Genomic DNA, 15,532 nt, shown 5'->3' on the forward strand with positions numbered 1-15,532 from the left:
GTACTTTACCTGACACAGAAAAATGCTTACATATTAAAAAAAGATCTTTATTTGAAAATCTCAAACTTTACAACTACAAATCTTTAGCATCCTAATTTATAAATCACAAATTAAAGTCAGTGTTTTGTCCTTGAAACATGATGTGGAAATATCACTTTCTTTCTCTCCTCTTCTTTTACTGTCCTGTTAACAGTTTCATGTAGTTTATCCATCTTTCTTTCTGTTAACTGAAACAACTGTAAGCCCTGCCCACAAACAACCACCCAGGCTCCTCTCTCTTGTCCAAACCACGCCCACAACCCAGCTGCATCTGCAGTGTGTGAGAACAGCACCTTCAGTGGGCGGAGTCCGTCACTGTTCACACTCCACAAACACAAGCGCTGGTCCGGTGAGGTGGAAACCAGCAGTGTGGGGCTTAGTAAACATAACCCTGTGAGAGGGGAAGAGTGTGCCAAGGGCACTGACCAATGGGCAAACAGCTGTAGAGACACGCCTCCATTTTCTTGCTTTTTCTCATCTATCTTAATATGCATTAGAGACAGCTGTCCATCATCTCCACCACTGGCCAATGAGATAACATTTTCCTCCATTTGCCTCATTTCTCTCCTAGGTGATATGGTAAGCGCATTGACTCCACTTTGATGGACAGCTATGGAAAAGAACGGGGCTGATGGACCTGAAGCACAGACAGGGTAAATTGTTATTAGCATATACACATTTTAGAGTTCTATAACCAGATTCGACTGTAGGATCTAGGATTGATTCAGTCAGTTTTTATGCTCTTGGGCTTGTAATGAATGAAAAATTATTTTATAAATTTTATACAGACACACATACTCCACCTTTAAGTCAAAACAAATACACTGTAATTTTTTAGACCTTAATAACTGTGGTCTCAATGAGATGTTGTTGTATGAAAAACAACTGCAAGATTCTTAAATAAAATAATAATAACAATAATAAGAATGTTTTTTGGGCACAGGTCTGGAACAATGCAAGTACATAAAGACAGATTTTTTTTTATTTCTGATTGAACATTCCTTTTTAACATGTATAACAAATGCAAACAAATAACATAAATCATTTAAGTTCTTCTTAACTACAGCATAACAAGCACACAGTTATTCAAACATAAAAAAATTCAGCACGTTATTAAGTGTTTATGTTCTGGTGTATGTATGACTCACCCTGCCAGCTGACACTAGCCTTACTGTTCAAAACTGCTGTTAAATCCCACACAGATATACAACCATCTGTAGTGGCACTGAACAGCAACAAAAGCCTGAGACAGAAAGAGGACAAAGGAAAATAAGTTTAAGAAATTTTAAAATATGGAATAAGTGTTTGATAAAAGTATATCATATCCTTACTTTCTGTCCTGAGAGTCCTCCGGCTTGTAGGTGGCGACGCTGAGCACACACCTCTGATGGTAAAAACACTCCCAAAGCATGTCAACACTCCTACTGCTCTCAGTCACACTGAAAAGCCTACAAATGAAAACACACAGTCTCAATACATTAATTATAGAATGTTTAAACATGAAACTCTTTTAAATTCATATGTTCATAATCTTTATCCAAGTTACCTTACTGCACCATCACTACAGCCCAGAGCCAGCAGGACACATTCAGTCCCATTATGCACAACAGCCATAGACATGTACCTGCAAACGTGAGAAAGCATTTGCACAATAAAATCATAATGTAATCTCTCACAATTACCCCCTGTACATTGTATTGTCCGCCCTCTGGTGGTTAGAAATCTTTAGCTGCAACCAACAATCAAACAACATTGGACCCAATTGATTTTCATCCTATAGGCATGAAAAAACAACACTGAAACATTTTCCAAACTATCTTCTTCTGTGTTCTACAGAAGAAAGTCATACAGATTTGGAACATCATCAAGGTGAGTAAATGATGACAGAATTGTTCTTTTTGGGTGAACTATCCCTTTAAGAATTATTTGAACTCTAGATCAAAACTTGGAATGGAGAGAGTATTTTCACATATACAGGTGCATCTCAATAAATTAGAATGTCATGGAAAAGTTCATTTATTTCAGTAATTCAACTCAAATTGTGAAACTCGTGTATTAAATCAAACACACACGCACCTTGTCTCTGGATCCATTTTGACAGTCTTGTGTCGGTTCCGCTTCCGTTCCCACTGTTCATCCAATCGATGGCCAGCTATTTGAGTGACCTGACAGACTGGCTGACCCTGCTGCTCATCCAAACGAATCAAGAGCTGGTAACACTGCAGCTGGGCCCGGCCACCCGCAGAAAACACCAAAGAAGAGACAGAGGAGGTATCGTCATCTCCCCCTTTTTCCTTAGTTTCTCTTCTTCTGATTGCAGCCAGCGCACGAACATTTGAGATATGGTCCGTTAGAACTGAAAGCACTTTAACAGTTCCACTCTCTGGACTGATGGCGAGTACACCTACTGTGGTATCCTCCCCTCCGGTAACAAAAACTTCCCAAAGTTCTGAAAATTGTCCAGTCTTGGTCAGACTACCAAGGTGACAAACACAGCTGATGCCTCGTCCATGTAGCCCCTCTTTCAGTGTGCGTCCATTCACATCGGTTTCTGTGGATGCTAATGAGCGTGATGCCATGACAGCTCCGTGCTTGATGAACACAAGGGTACCTTGTCCAAGTGTATGTGCTTGAGGATCTGTGTCGGCGTATATCGGGCGTTTATAGGACCAGGATCGATGGCCGCCTCCACAGGCAACTGATAAAAGCTTCTCTTGTCTGTGAGGGTCCCATATAATGAAGTGGACCGAATGGAAGCCAACCATTACAAACCGAGTTTCGGCTACGCTTGCACTCTCTCGATCGATCGTCCTCTTCTCGATTCTCTCATTCAGCAACTTTTTCTGTACCTCAGGTCCATCCGAGCCCAGAAACAGAACTTTCTCTATCCACTCCATGCCTCTGCAGGCCCGTTGAACTCTACGTACCTTCAGGACGTTCTCTTCAACAGTTAGTATTCTTACAGATCCATCTCGACCTGTACTGTAACATAAGTCTTGATACTCACACACAGAAGTCACACCTTGCTTTCCATGCACTCCATAAAGGGTACTGATGGGAGACAGAGGACTATCATGGTCTGTTTGCTTGTTTTCAGTTTCTTGCTCTTGTAAGTCTGTTCTTCCTTCATTTCTTCTGTCATTCTCTTCTGTTTCAGTGTAGAGCAGTAGTGACCCTCTCCGGTCACCACACAGGTACAACCCCTTTCTCTGGGACAATGTAACTGCAGCAGTCAGCCAGCGTTTGGCACAGGGTGGCAACAGGAATGGAAGAAGAGTTTCCTCTTGCATATGCAAGCCTGATTCATCCTCTGTCACTTTTATTGTCCATCGGTAAACCAGTCCCTCTGAGCCTGACGCAAGAAGACACCAACTCCAGGACCCTTCAAACAATCCTTTGGCCCAAAGTACAGAGTGAACTTTACCTTTGCCAGCTCTTAGCAAGACTCCCACACCTGGCTGCCCTACAAGGAACACCTGTACACCTCCGTTCAGATTACCCACTGCACACAACCACACAATGCAATCTGAATTCTGGACTTGGATGCTTGTGATCTCCATCACACAATAGGACTGGAATTCTGCTCCCCCTCGCCAAATGACATCCCAGGAGTCACCCGGACTAAGGTACACCTCTCCTTGATCGGTACAGACCAGAATTGTATTCAATTCACCCTCACCCACTAATCGGACCACTTTGGGACAACCCTGCCCCTTAAACCCCAGATCCAACTGAGTCTCTGCCTGAGTTTCCTCACAGTATTTCTTCTCCTCTGCCACTCTCCATACTCTTACCCCACCATCTGCACCTCCAGTAGCCATCCATCCCTCCTTACAGCCTATACTTCCCTCGCTGACAGCCAGAGCCCTCACTCCACCTGACCTATGCCCTCTAAATGTACGTCCCACCTTTCCTTCACCTCCCCATTCCCAGAGCAGGCACGCTCCATCTTCTCCTGCACTGAACACACGGTTTGGTGCAAGCCTGACACAGAAGACCCGTGCCTGGTGCCCATAAAGCACACGAAGACATGTTGGCGATTCCTCTCCACAGCCTGCATCTCCACCCAACGTGCCGACACTCCACAAACGGACACTGCGGTCATCTGAGGCAGATGCCAGCCACCCAGATTTCTGAAGGTAGCAAAGGCTGAAAATAACTCCAGTGTGGCCCAACAGGCGTCTCTCTACCTGGGACTGCCCATCAGGTTTGGTCCCTGTGGGCCTCCACAGCACAAGCTGATTGAAAACAGTCCCACCTACCATCACTAAAGAATTCCAATTTGGACCAATCATAAGTGCTGAGTAGATAAGACATGTCTCTACGCAGGAGTAGAAGGAAAGAACATTACCAGATTCTGCATCTAAAAGCAACACAGCATTGTGAGCCAAGGATATGCCTAACAGTGGGTGTGGTTGTTTTTTTAGCCAATTAATGTCCAGAACCCAGTCTTGAAGCTCCAAGAGAGGACCAATGAGCTTTAGGCATCGTCCTCCAGTATTGAAGCTGACAAGCCGAACTCCTTTTCCTCCAAAAACCATGATGTCCTCCTTGTCGCTGTCCAAAACAGAACTTTCAGATGAGATTACATTGTTGAACTGTCTCTCTTCAAACTTATGTTTTCTACTAGGTCGTATCCCATGGATGCGGTAATTATGAAGAACATTTAAGGATGCACATTCTTTAGGAGATGCCTGAAGACTGTACACAGAGAGGACTGGTCCCTCACCTACAAAATGACACAATTAACAGGAAAGAATTTATCAAATGAACATGAATATTTTCATTAAGATAAATACACAAATGCACATTATGGATATTAAGAGACATTTGAGCATTTCCCAAGCACATGTTCCTATTAGTATAAGAATAAGGAAATTTAGCAGAGGAAGTAAACTCAGATCATCTTTGCCAGGATACAAAACTCAGCAGAAAAAACACCTCAAAAATGGCCCACGAGTCATAGTCTGCATACTTTAATCCAACATGGATTCTTAGTTTGATGTTTTGCTACCTGTTCATTAAATGAATGAAGGTCAGTCACCTGTCAGCAGGAAATCCTCCCCCAGGAATTCCAGTGCAGTCACTGGAGCAACAAGCACAGTGCTCTTCATCACAACAAACTCTACAAGAGATGCCATCTCAAGCGGTCTGAACAGCAGGCTGAAGACTTCTGGAGCAGAACAGAATCATTACAGCATTATTCACTATTGTCCAGTAAATGAAACTGAATTAAATGCATACTGTTTGCAATGGCTTTTACTATCCACTTTTTCCTAACAAGCCTACTGGGGATAAGTTCCACTCAAAAAGACTGAATATAATGTTGTGCTTCAAATAATTATGATGAGCTGCAAATTTTTCTTCATGTTTTATTTTCAGACTGCAGGAGAATACCATAACACTTGGCATTTTAATGTGACATGGTATAACAACAATATCTATGGCAAAAGCTCTTTTCAGTCCACTGCATTCTCCTCCATCTGATTATTTTCTTTTTTTCCTTTCTATTCTGCTTTAACAATACAAAAAAAGACAACATATATACTACAATTTTGTGGTCTGCTCTCCCGATTTAATTTACAGTATATCCCATGAATAATTCACTAGAATGCACTAAAAATTAAATTGTCTCCAAAAATCTTCACGTCTCTTTCCCGGTTTGTTTTCACATGGATGGTTTAAAATGTAATTGTGTCCCCATTTTACTTCTAATCCCAATTAACAGTTTTTCTTATAATGTTACTAAAGAAGGTAAATGCAATATTTGTCAGCTATCAGAAGTATGGAAATCACTTTGTAATATTATCACTCAATGTTAATGCGAATGAACATTTTTGTATGTTGCATATAATATATACAGATATTACCACAGTGATTAGCATCTCCGTAATATTGCTGCAGAAATAATTGCTTTTAATAGCTTTTGAGGGTATTTGTGCTATGTTGAAAGTAATTTGTTAATGCTTTTACACTTTTAAATATCCTCCTAATTTTCGATTGCTGGGGTTCACAAAGGAACTGTTTGTGAGCTATTAATTAATTAAACACTAAAATGTAAAATTTTAATTAATAATTTTAAAAACATCCTAATAAATATATCTAATGCTGTGCACACCTGAATCATGCGTATTTCTGTGGGATGAAAATACAATATAAACTAGAAAAAATATTTTAGAAAAATAATCCCACACACTACTTAAACTTGAATACATTAGTACTGTATTTGATTAAAATACATTTTTATATATTAGATATATTATATAAAATAAAATATTTTGTGAAGTGCTGGGGATTAAAAACAATAATAATTAAACCTTGACTAAAAAAGATTACATTTTATTTAGTTTAAGTTAACCATACACATGTGAATGTATGGTTAAATAAAAATCTCAAAGGAACTTCAAATAAATACAACTAGGTCAAACAACATTAATTGTGTAATTTAGCCCAGGACTAAACTCACCATGTTGGAAAATTCATATTAAGCTGGTTGTTGTGTTTTGGAACATAACAGTTTGGTTCCTAACTTTTCTGAGACAATTATAAAATGCCCCAATCTGGTCATTACCTGCTCCAAATACTACTGAAATGACCAGCTAACATTTTCCAAAGGACAACTATTATAAAGTGTGTTTTTCTACAAAGGATCGACGGAGGACCTACCCATTTATTGAAAGAATGAACGTCAGTCATCATCTGTCAACAGGACAGTTAACGTTACCTTGAAATGAATTTTCTAGCAGGGATCTGTCTGATTCTGCATGTTTGTCATCGTAACAACAACCCTGTCAAGTTCAGTTTGACTTACGCTTCCCCTGTAGAGATCGTGTCTTTATTTTTCGAGGAGGTGAAATGGAAAAGTGAGGTATTTTCTTTCATACTAGTTCCCAGCATGTTTTGTGCTGCATGCATGTGTTCTCGCTTCCTCGTTGTCATCGCGCAGCGTCCAATCGCGCTCCTCAATACTGCACAGACCGCACCACGCTCGCCGTCAATTGGATGAAACGAGTCCTGCGCTTTCTACTGTAAAAAACGCGTAGATTTGTGCATTTGCCTGATGCACAAACCATATGTATTGAGTGGATCTCATGAGAATGGTATACAAATCATATAAAATGCACAAACCAGTGAACTGCCTTTTTTTTTTACGCCCGGAGCGTCATTTTGCGCATGTGTCTCCAGTCTGTTGTTTAAATTTCTTACGGACCGCTTAAACCCCGGGGGTGGGGACAAAGTGTAATATTTTCAGGATAAAATCGTCAGACTGATGATTGCATGTAAGTAGGGTCAATATAAATAATATAATATCAGTTTGTCATAAGCTGTTGTGTAAATGCATGATAGATTCATTAAGAACTGAGCTCTAGCTGTAGTCTTAAATCGCAGCTCAGGTTCACTTCTGTAGTGCGATGCTCGGGTTTAGCGCTGTGGCTAACGAGACCAGCGGATCCATAATAATAGTAATATTAATAAATGCAGCTTGTTCCACCTGCACCTGAATTATATGGCGAATCGGTGATTTTGAAGGCTTGTTTCTTCTTTGTTCATTCTTGCATTTAATAGCGATGCGATTCCTGAACGAATTGTTGAGTCTGACCGTGTCAATGAGTCGGTTGAATTAGTTCACAAAAATGGACTGAACGATTCGTTTTCGAAACAACCTGAATGAATCGATGAGTGAGTTGATAATGAAAACATTTGGAGTGAACCAAAAATGTTGGTTAAATCACTTCAGTAACTAAATAGCTGTATTGTTACAAATAAAATTAATTGGAAACACTACTTTGTATTTTGACAGTTTTATCAACATACATATTTATCACGGTTGATTTTATCAAGTGCATAAAATACAAAAAAAAAAAAATTGTGCAAAAACATTTCATCCAAGAGATGTAAACGAATGTTATAACAATATAAATATACATTATAGTTAAATTATACGTTTTTAAAAATTTATTTTTTTATTAGCTGCATAATGGTTGTAAAACCTGAGACACATGAAATTACAATAAACGCTTTTATCAACAAAACGACGACGTCAGTAGAATAATTGCTGAACTGTTATTTATCAACCGACTCTTTGAAACGAACTTTTCAAAAGAACCGATTCTCAGAAATAAATTCGTGGAGCACACATGAGGCGAAGATCAAATTTTTCATTAATTCTTCCAAGAGGAGGAGCAGATATTAAGTTTCAAAAACAGCAATTATTCCCTTCATTTTGTTTTCTGTCTGCTGAATTACAGACTCCACATGTGTACCTGGTGACCCCTTGCGCATCAGGTGGATCCCGGATGCATTTCCGTTGAACATTGAAGCCGTTTACCTGTGGCATCCAGAGTTTAACATATCACTGCAACTGAAACTCTGAAAGTGTTCTGCACATGACGACACCAAACCAACCTCACCTTCCTGTAATGCTGGAGTGTAAGACTCAAAAACTAACACTGTGATACTGCAAATGTTACCATGTAAAAGTTTTCAAACTAGACTGTTCTGTTGAAGATAATACTAGTGCGATACTTTGTAGATTTTCTACAAATGAAGTAACACACAGTACCTCGATATAAGCCTTCTTACCCAGTTACACACAAATACACTCATGCTGACCACCATGACGTACCGCATGCCAAACTTCACTCTGGAGCAGAAGCTTTTCCTGCTTCGGAGAATCCATGCGGTGGTGGACACAGTCCAGGACTTTCGGAAAGACACCAACACTACTGTGCACCGGAACGCTGTATGGGCAGAGCTGGTTCAGGCCTTCAATGCGGCGTTCCCTAGTCGACCCCCCAGCAGCATCGGCTCTCTGAAGACACTGTGGAAACGGCTGAAGGTGGAATGTCGTGTTGGGCTGCAGAAGCGACAGGAACAGCAGGCAGCCGGGCTTCCTGTGTCTGCCCTCACTCAGGTAAACTGAATTATAGAAACATAAGACTTCAGTTATATGCTTTGGAAATTCTAGTAGCACACAGTGTGGTTGTGTGTGGTTCTTGTCAGGTGCAGAGAGAAGTGATTGCCCTGGTACCGAACCTCATCTCCTGTCTGGAGGAGGTAGACGGAGATGGCAGCTATGCCTCGGTTAGGGGTAGCTCACCTGGAGCAGGTAATTAATAGTCATGTCATCTCTATTACAGGATGAAATACTACCACTCTTCCCAGCTGCCAGCTCTGTAATTATACAAGGAAGGAGATTAATTGAGTCATTCTCTCTCTTGTAGTGATGGGGCTTTCAGGCACTAATGGGAGTGAGCATGAAGATGCTGACCACAGTCAAAATGATGTAAGAATGAAATCAGCCTTGAAAGGATTACTAAAGTACCTCTTAAGTTAAACGTTTTCTTTTATATTGCAGATTTTATTATAAAAATATGATTAACTCTCTTATGGCATGCTTGCATCATTATTTTATAATGTAAAGTGTTACCATTTTACATGCAGTAAACAGGAAATGTGGTGAAAATGTAATATTAATGTATTTATTCATTTATAAATATAAATATTAATTTATAATTATATACTGAATACACTACCATTCAGATGTTTTGGGTAAGATTTTTTTAAAAGAAACTGACAGTAAAGACATTTATAAATAAAATAAAAAATTCTATTCATCAAAGAATCCTGAAAAAAGTAACCGTTTCCACAAAAATGTTAAGCTGCACAACTGTTTCTAACATTGATACTAATAAGAAATGTTTCTTGAGCATCAAATCAGCATATTAAAATGATTTTTGAAAGAACATGTGACACTGAAAACTGAAGTAATACTGTAGCTGCTAAAAATTCAGATATGCCATCACAGTAATGACATTGTAAACTATTTTAAAATAAAATGTTATTTTAAATTGTAATAATATTTCACAATATTGCTGATTTACTGTATTTTTTCTCAAATAAATGCAGCTTGGGTGAACATAAAAAAAAAAACATTAAAAAATTCTTATTAAATAAAACAATTAATTTAGCTTTTTATTATAAAGCTGATATATACTATATATAAACAATTTTTTATTATATGAAGATATATAAATATAACATTTTTAAAAGGGTAATTTTTGTCATATGCTGTGTTCCATACACTAGGCATATACATTTTCACCAGTGTTGCATTCATTGCAAATTTCCTGTGTTTACTGCATGTACAATGCATGCATGTATACTCTCAATATAGCATGCCGCTTTGAGCCTTATTACATAAATGTACAGCAATTATGATGCTATTAAACTTCTGTTTTTTACAGGAAGTAGACAGCAAGGAGAACTTAGCCACTGAACTTGGATTGGTCTCACCAACTCACCCACCTGTTAACTCTGGGATTCCTCCTGGCACTGCCTCCTCTCCTCTCCACTCACATTCACTCTCTTCCAGGTCCAGCCGTCCCTCCCTCATCTACTCAACCCATGCAGGACTGGGATCAGGGACTAGGGGTTCAAACTTTGATACCCCACACAGAGAGTCTGTGGTGCCACGTGCTCCTGCCGGAGGAGCAGTTGAGAATTCATTACCGCCAATGGACTCTTATACCTCAAACTCGAAATGGGAGGCACGTCGACAGGAACTATTTGAGCTGGAGCATCAACAGACGATGAGTCTGTTACTGCTGCAGCAGTGTGTGTGGGAGGAGAAGAGGAAAGCAGTGAGACAAAAAGAGAAGGCGGCGCGGGCCAAGAAGAGATATTATCAAGCCAAACTACGGAAGATCGGCGCAGATCCTCCACCTTCCAGTAGTGACAGCGAGGATAACGAATATCTACAGACTTGAACTCAGATGTTTATGGCATCTTAGCTATGTTTGCTTTCTTTTTGAAAGTCATTTTTTATTCTCTGTTTATTTACAAAACAATATATTTTTTATTGTGGACTAAACTTAATTGGTGTTTAGGAATGTACCATGTGTATCATATGGAGGGGGGAATTCACTCGAGCAGGCTTTGTTCCAATAGCTAATACAAATCTGATTTCCTTTCATATTCTCTCTCATCAACACTGATGCTGCATTCCATTCAGTCAAAAGTGGGATAGTTAAAGGGATAATTCACCTGAAAATTGAAATTTATAATTTAGTCACCCTCATATTGCTCCAAACTGTGTGACTTACTTTCTTCTGTGCAACACAAAAGAAGGTATTTTGAAAAATGCCTCAGTGTTTATTTTGTCCATACAATAGAAGTAAATGGGTCCAGTGCTGTTGAAAACAGTTGAAATATTTCTCAAAATATCTTCTTTTGTGTTCTGCAGAAGAAAGTAAGTCATACATGTTTGGAGAGACAAAAGGAGAAGTAAATGACAACAGAATTTTCTCTTTTTTTTTGGATGAACTATCCCTTTAAAGGCGCTCCATAGTCCGACAGACTTAGATCATGACATATAAAGAATCAAATCGTAATGCTAATGTTAGCGTCGCAATTGTCAACAAAGAAGCCTTTTAGCATCCAATTTGCAGAGGATAAACAATGCTATGCAATGCTAGCATTTGTTTTACATGAGTAAAATTATCGACATAAAAGCTCATTTACCATTTTTTTACAAGCCTGTAAGGTTTTATTATAATGTAAATGTAATTACTTTGACCTGTTAATTAATTTAATTTGCTTAAAAGAGTGAATGTTTATCATGCACTGTGTCTATCTGGGTCTCGTGTTTAAGTGATATCATATAACAAAAACAACCGAAAATCTTATGTTAGGGAAGTATTCCAAATGAGAAATTGGAAATTGGAGTGCAATAGTCGAACACGTCCATCTAGTGCATGTTAACAATGGAAAAGCAGCGCAGTGGAATGCAAAAACAGGCCAGAACTGAGCAGTGAGGAGATGTTTAGTCCTGATACTTGTGCTTGATGAGAAGAGGAAATTAACTGAAATGAGATTTCTAATGTTACTGTATAGCATTTTAATTTAATGCTTGTGGATCAAACCAAGGATTGATTAAGGTTCTCCAAGGCCCCTGTTTGATGCTATATGCATTACATTACAAACATTAAAAATGACTGTGGTAAGAAATTACACTGCAAATATGAGGTGAGAAAATATACAGAAGATACAACATTGCAACCTCCATGTGTGGAAAACATTTCAGAGGTCATTGCCAGTCCATAATCTAGCCTTGGATACAACTCATCTGACTGTTTTAGGACAGCGTCTTCAGGACCAACCTTTAGATTCAGTTCACCGTAGCTCATTTATACTATGCAGGTTTTTTTCAGGTAAATAAGTGCTTCTCTTAAAGTGACTTCCTACTCATGGAGTGCTTGAAGTTAGTTCAGTGTTGTTGATTTACTTGTGTTAGTATACAGTGTTTGGGAACAGAATACTTTGTTCTTTTTCAAAATATGAAAATCTTAAAGGTCTAAAATGTAAATTCTGTCATCATTTTCTTACCCTCATTATGTTCCAAACCTTGGTTCCATGTTGTATGAAATAAAATCACACAGGTTTGGAACAACATGAGGGTGAGTAAACGATACTTTCATTTTAGATGAACTGTCTTTTAAGGAATGTTACAACAGTAGACTGGAAATTGAGTGTGTAAACCAGTGAAACAGAATGTTAGACTGAATTAAACTAGTGAGAACCTTCCACTGTAAAAGCAGATGTAAAATTTACATTTAGATGTAATTTCATTTGATTTGACTGAAATTCAGAAAAATGTGTAATGTGATAAACAAGTTACATTTTTTTAACCTTAGAAGTGTTTGTCTTGAATATATAAAAAAAAAAAACATACAGAAACGTGGTAGCAATAACTCTTTTATTGACGCCCAACGGGTCTCACTTTCCTCTCCCATTGGTAGCAGATTTTTTTTCTGAACACCCCCATAAGTAAAAGGGATACAACATGTCCCACATTAAACATGTTGAGCCATTATACATTCCCCTTTTCTCTCTCCCACCCAATCATTGTCTTCTACCGCTCTCTCTCTCTCTCTCTGATGGACAGAGGACATTTCTTTTCCCAGAATGCATTGTGAACAGAAGAGAAGGGGGACATATCAGACGATACATGTACAAACGTTTTCACACATAAAACATTTGAAACATTAAATCTCGCTCTTATAAAAAAAACAAAACTCCCATACGCACTTCTTTATAAACACTCCAGCCACGATTATGGTAGAGAAATGAATTTCAATAAATATTAATAAATAAAATAAATTAATTTAATGGCTGTACAAGATAAAGTTATGCAGTAATAAATAAAATATAAAACCATGAATAGAAAAAGTACTGGAGCACTTTATGACAGGTAAGAGGTATAAAAGGGATGATATAGGGCACTCTTTTTGGCAAAACTCATGGTAATACTGCAAATGACTAAAGAGATAAAGTCATATGATGAAGCACGATTTCCCTTTTAAACAGGAGCTTGATATTTTGAAATCATCTCACCTTAATGGTTGTATTTAGCTCATTTTACAATGTTCCTTCCTCTGAAGCACTAAGATTGTTCAATACTCCACAGAGACAATAATGACTGATATTTAGATATGCTCTCCTTGTTAGAAAAGAAATCAAAGATGGAATAAATATCTTCTCCTGAATAGCTGATTTGGGATCGAGTAACATTTCCTTAAGCAATGTTTGAATTCTGATAATCCTGGATCTGAAAGAGGTCTTAATTATGCTATGATGTCCTGTAGGCTAGTTACATGAATGATTAAAAGGTGTCTTCACACAGCTGTAACAAACTTCAACACATGCTTCGATATTATTTCAGAGCAGTTTGGCCAAAAATATTACAGAAACTGGACAGGCATTTCATACAAGCATGAGTTTGTTGGGGTTTGTTGAAGAAATGGGTTTAGATCAAGCTAAAACCTTCCAATCAAGTCACCTGTCTGAAAACAATCCATTGACTGACAATCATTACGGTCCAAACATATCTTCTGTTTCATAATTCTTTATAATTACAATCACTGTCTCTGGAGTTTCCCGCCAATCCCATGTTTGGGCCAATAAGTTCTGCATTTACACGGACCAATCCTTTTCTTTGTAGACTCTCTCCGGTCTATCAGTGGGTGTGGCTTGTTGCATAAACACATGTTGGAGTGGAAAGATTGGGAATGTATGGGACTGTTTTGGCTCGGAATGGGTTTGAAAATGATTTTTTCGATCCTACCCACTTAAACACATATCCACACAATCTTCAAAAACATCACTAGAGATTTTTCTTCTTTGATCTTTGATGAAAAAGATACAAAAAAGTATAAAAATGTTCTGTACAGTTGTTTTTCCTCTCTCTCTTTGTCTCTGACCAGCCCTCTCAGCTGTTGGTCTGAAATCTGAGGTTTGTAGTTTGGATTAATTGAAAATCATAGAAATCATCACCTTCTCTGGTTTGATTTCCTGTCTGTTCTCAGGAGGGTGATGTCTCAAGCCCTTGACGAACAACTTCACTCTCATGTCCTATGCTTTTCCCAGGGTGAAGTACAGTAGGAGTCCTGAACGCTCCGGTTGGCTATGTCCTGTGATTCTTGAGCCCATCTGCAGAGGTGCATTATGGGACTGCGAAGGAATCATCAAGATTGTCCATCACTTCTGTTAACTCTAAAAAGAGAAAAAAGAAAAAGACAGAACAGGAAAATTGTCAATAATGGCATCCTGTGCATAATATTTTTGAAGGGGCACCAGTGGTAGCTCACTTAGTGCTATTTTTATTACATATTTATATCTTTCATTTATATACAGTGGTGGCCAAAATAATTAGAACACTAGTATTTTCACCAGCTAAAAAATGGTTTTAAGTCAGTTATTTCTATGTTTTGATGTAGTGTGTCAGTAGGAAATATCAGTTTACATTTCCAAAATTAATTATTTTAATAATGTTATGCTGTCCACATACACACACACATTAATATTTTCTAATTTATATATTTATTTTGTTTAGGATGTTTTTATTTTTAATAGCAATTTTCATGTTTCATGTTTTTTTCAAAAAATTAAAGAGCAAAAAAGTAAACCACACAAAATTTGCAACGGATCACCATGCGTTTTTCTCTATGGAAAAGAGCAGCTTTGACATTTTGTAACTGAACAGAACCAAGGATGACCATGAAACAAATGAGGAATACAAGAGGAGGCAAAATAGGGGCTGGACTTACTCAGAGTCAGGTGACACTTCAGAGACGCTCTGAGAGGTTGCAGAGAGAGGAGGCGGGGAAGGGGAGGGGCCTGCCAAGGCAGAAACAGGGTTAGGGGGCGGGGTTAAGACAGAGGAGCTGAAGGAGGCGAGTATGGAGGAGAGGATATCCAGGTGTTCACTAGAGGGCGGGCGACTGGATGGAGCTCCAGGTGCAGCTGCAGATGGCGGGTACCTACATGGGGGGGCGGAGTCTAGGCGACCGCGGCGAGAGGGCAGGGTTTCCTGGGGTTCCTCTTTGATTGGTGGAGGGGGTGAGGAGGGTGGGTGTGGCTCAGGGTGTGAGAGCTGTCGGGGCGGCAGGGTTCTCAGCCACTCCCTGCAGGGCTGCGCTCCGCCGTTAGATTC

At 38.8% G+C, this 15,532-nt stretch overlaps 3 protein-coding genes across 4 annotated transcripts in view; 1 reads left to right on the top strand and 2 right to left on the bottom strand.

Annotated features, from left to right (window-relative positions):
* Nucleotides 1-32: 32 nt before the first annotated feature.
* Nucleotides 33-6,993, bottom strand: wdr6 (WD repeat domain 6). Of its 2 annotated transcripts, none has more exons than XM_016461929.1 (7): nucleotides 6,851-6,993; nucleotides 5,084-5,212; nucleotides 2,116-4,768; nucleotides 1,586-1,663; nucleotides 1,371-1,487; nucleotides 1,188-1,282; nucleotides 33-676 (listed from the first exon to the last, which is right to left on the bottom strand). In XM_016461929.1, exons 2-7 carry the CDS (start codon nucleotides 5,178-5,180, stop codon nucleotides 117-119), a joined length of 3,600 nt encoding a protein of 1,199 aa, XP_016317415.1. In that variant the 5' UTR covers nucleotides 5,181-5,212; nucleotides 6,851-6,993; the 3' UTR covers nucleotides 33-116. The 2 variants fall into 2 exon arrangements, with proteins under 2 accessions (XP_016317415.1, XP_016317414.1); XM_016461928.1 differs by having other exon boundaries at nucleotides 6,706-6,993.
* A 207-nt stretch (nucleotides 6,994-7,200) lies between these two features.
* On the top strand, nucleotides 7,201-11,104 carry LOC107669622 (fibrinogen silencer-binding protein-like). The gene is made up of 5 exons (XM_016461932.1): nucleotides 7,201-7,319; nucleotides 8,289-8,953; nucleotides 9,043-9,148; nucleotides 9,264-9,325; nucleotides 10,287-11,104. The coding sequence occupies exons 2-5, from the start codon at nucleotides 8,645-8,647 to the stop codon at nucleotides 10,806-10,808; spliced, it is 999 nt and encodes a 332-aa protein (XP_016317418.1). The 5' UTR covers nucleotides 7,201-7,319; nucleotides 8,289-8,644; the 3' UTR covers nucleotides 10,809-11,104.
* Nucleotides 11,105-13,313: 2,209 nt separating this feature from the next.
* Nucleotides 13,314-15,532, bottom strand: part of LOC107669597 (cadherin EGF LAG seven-pass G-type receptor 3-like) — a 43,330-nt gene continuing 41,111 nt past the window's right edge. The window contains 2 exon segments of the mRNA XM_016461898.1: nucleotides 13,314-14,592; nucleotides 15,147-15,532. The exon segment at nucleotides 15,147-15,532 is cut by the window's right edge and continues 24 nt beyond it. Of these exon segments, the coding sequence (XP_016317384.1) occupies nucleotides 14,565-14,592; nucleotides 15,147-15,532 (414 nt within the window). The 3' untranslated portion in view covers nucleotides 13,314-14,564.

The sequence above is a fragment of the Sinocyclocheilus anshuiensis genome, unplaced genomic scaffold (genome assembly GCF_001515605.1).
Source record: "Sinocyclocheilus anshuiensis isolate Anshui unplaced genomic scaffold, SAMN03320099.WGS_v1.1 scaffold80, whole genome shotgun sequence".
Lineage (NCBI taxonomy): Eukaryota > Metazoa > Chordata > Actinopteri > Cypriniformes > Cyprinidae > Sinocyclocheilus > Sinocyclocheilus anshuiensis.

Excerpts from the sequence above, each read along its gene's own strand:
- wdr6 (XM_016461928.1), bottom strand. Across the intron at positions 4,769-5,083 it reads GGAGGATTTCCTGCTGACAG|GTGAGGGACCAGTCCTCTCT; the intron begins GTGACTGACCTT and ends GTCATTTTGTAG. Across the intron at positions 1,488-1,585 it reads TGTAGTGATGGTGCAGTAAG|GCTTTTCAGTGTGACTGAGA; the intron begins GTAACTTGGATA and ends TTTCATTTGTAG.
- LOC107669622 (XM_016461932.1), top strand. The coding sequence starts at position 8,645 with ATGCTGACCACCATGACGTACCGCATGCCAAACTTCACTCTGGAGCAG. Across the intron at positions 8,954-9,042 it reads CTGTGTCTGCCCTCACTCAG|GTGCAGAGAGAAGTGATTGC; the intron begins GTAAACTGAATT and ends GGTTCTTGTCAG. Across the intron at positions 9,326-10,286 it reads CTGACCACAGTCAAAATGAT|GAAGTAGACAGCAAGGAGAA; the intron begins GTAAGAATGAAA and ends TGTTTTTTACAG.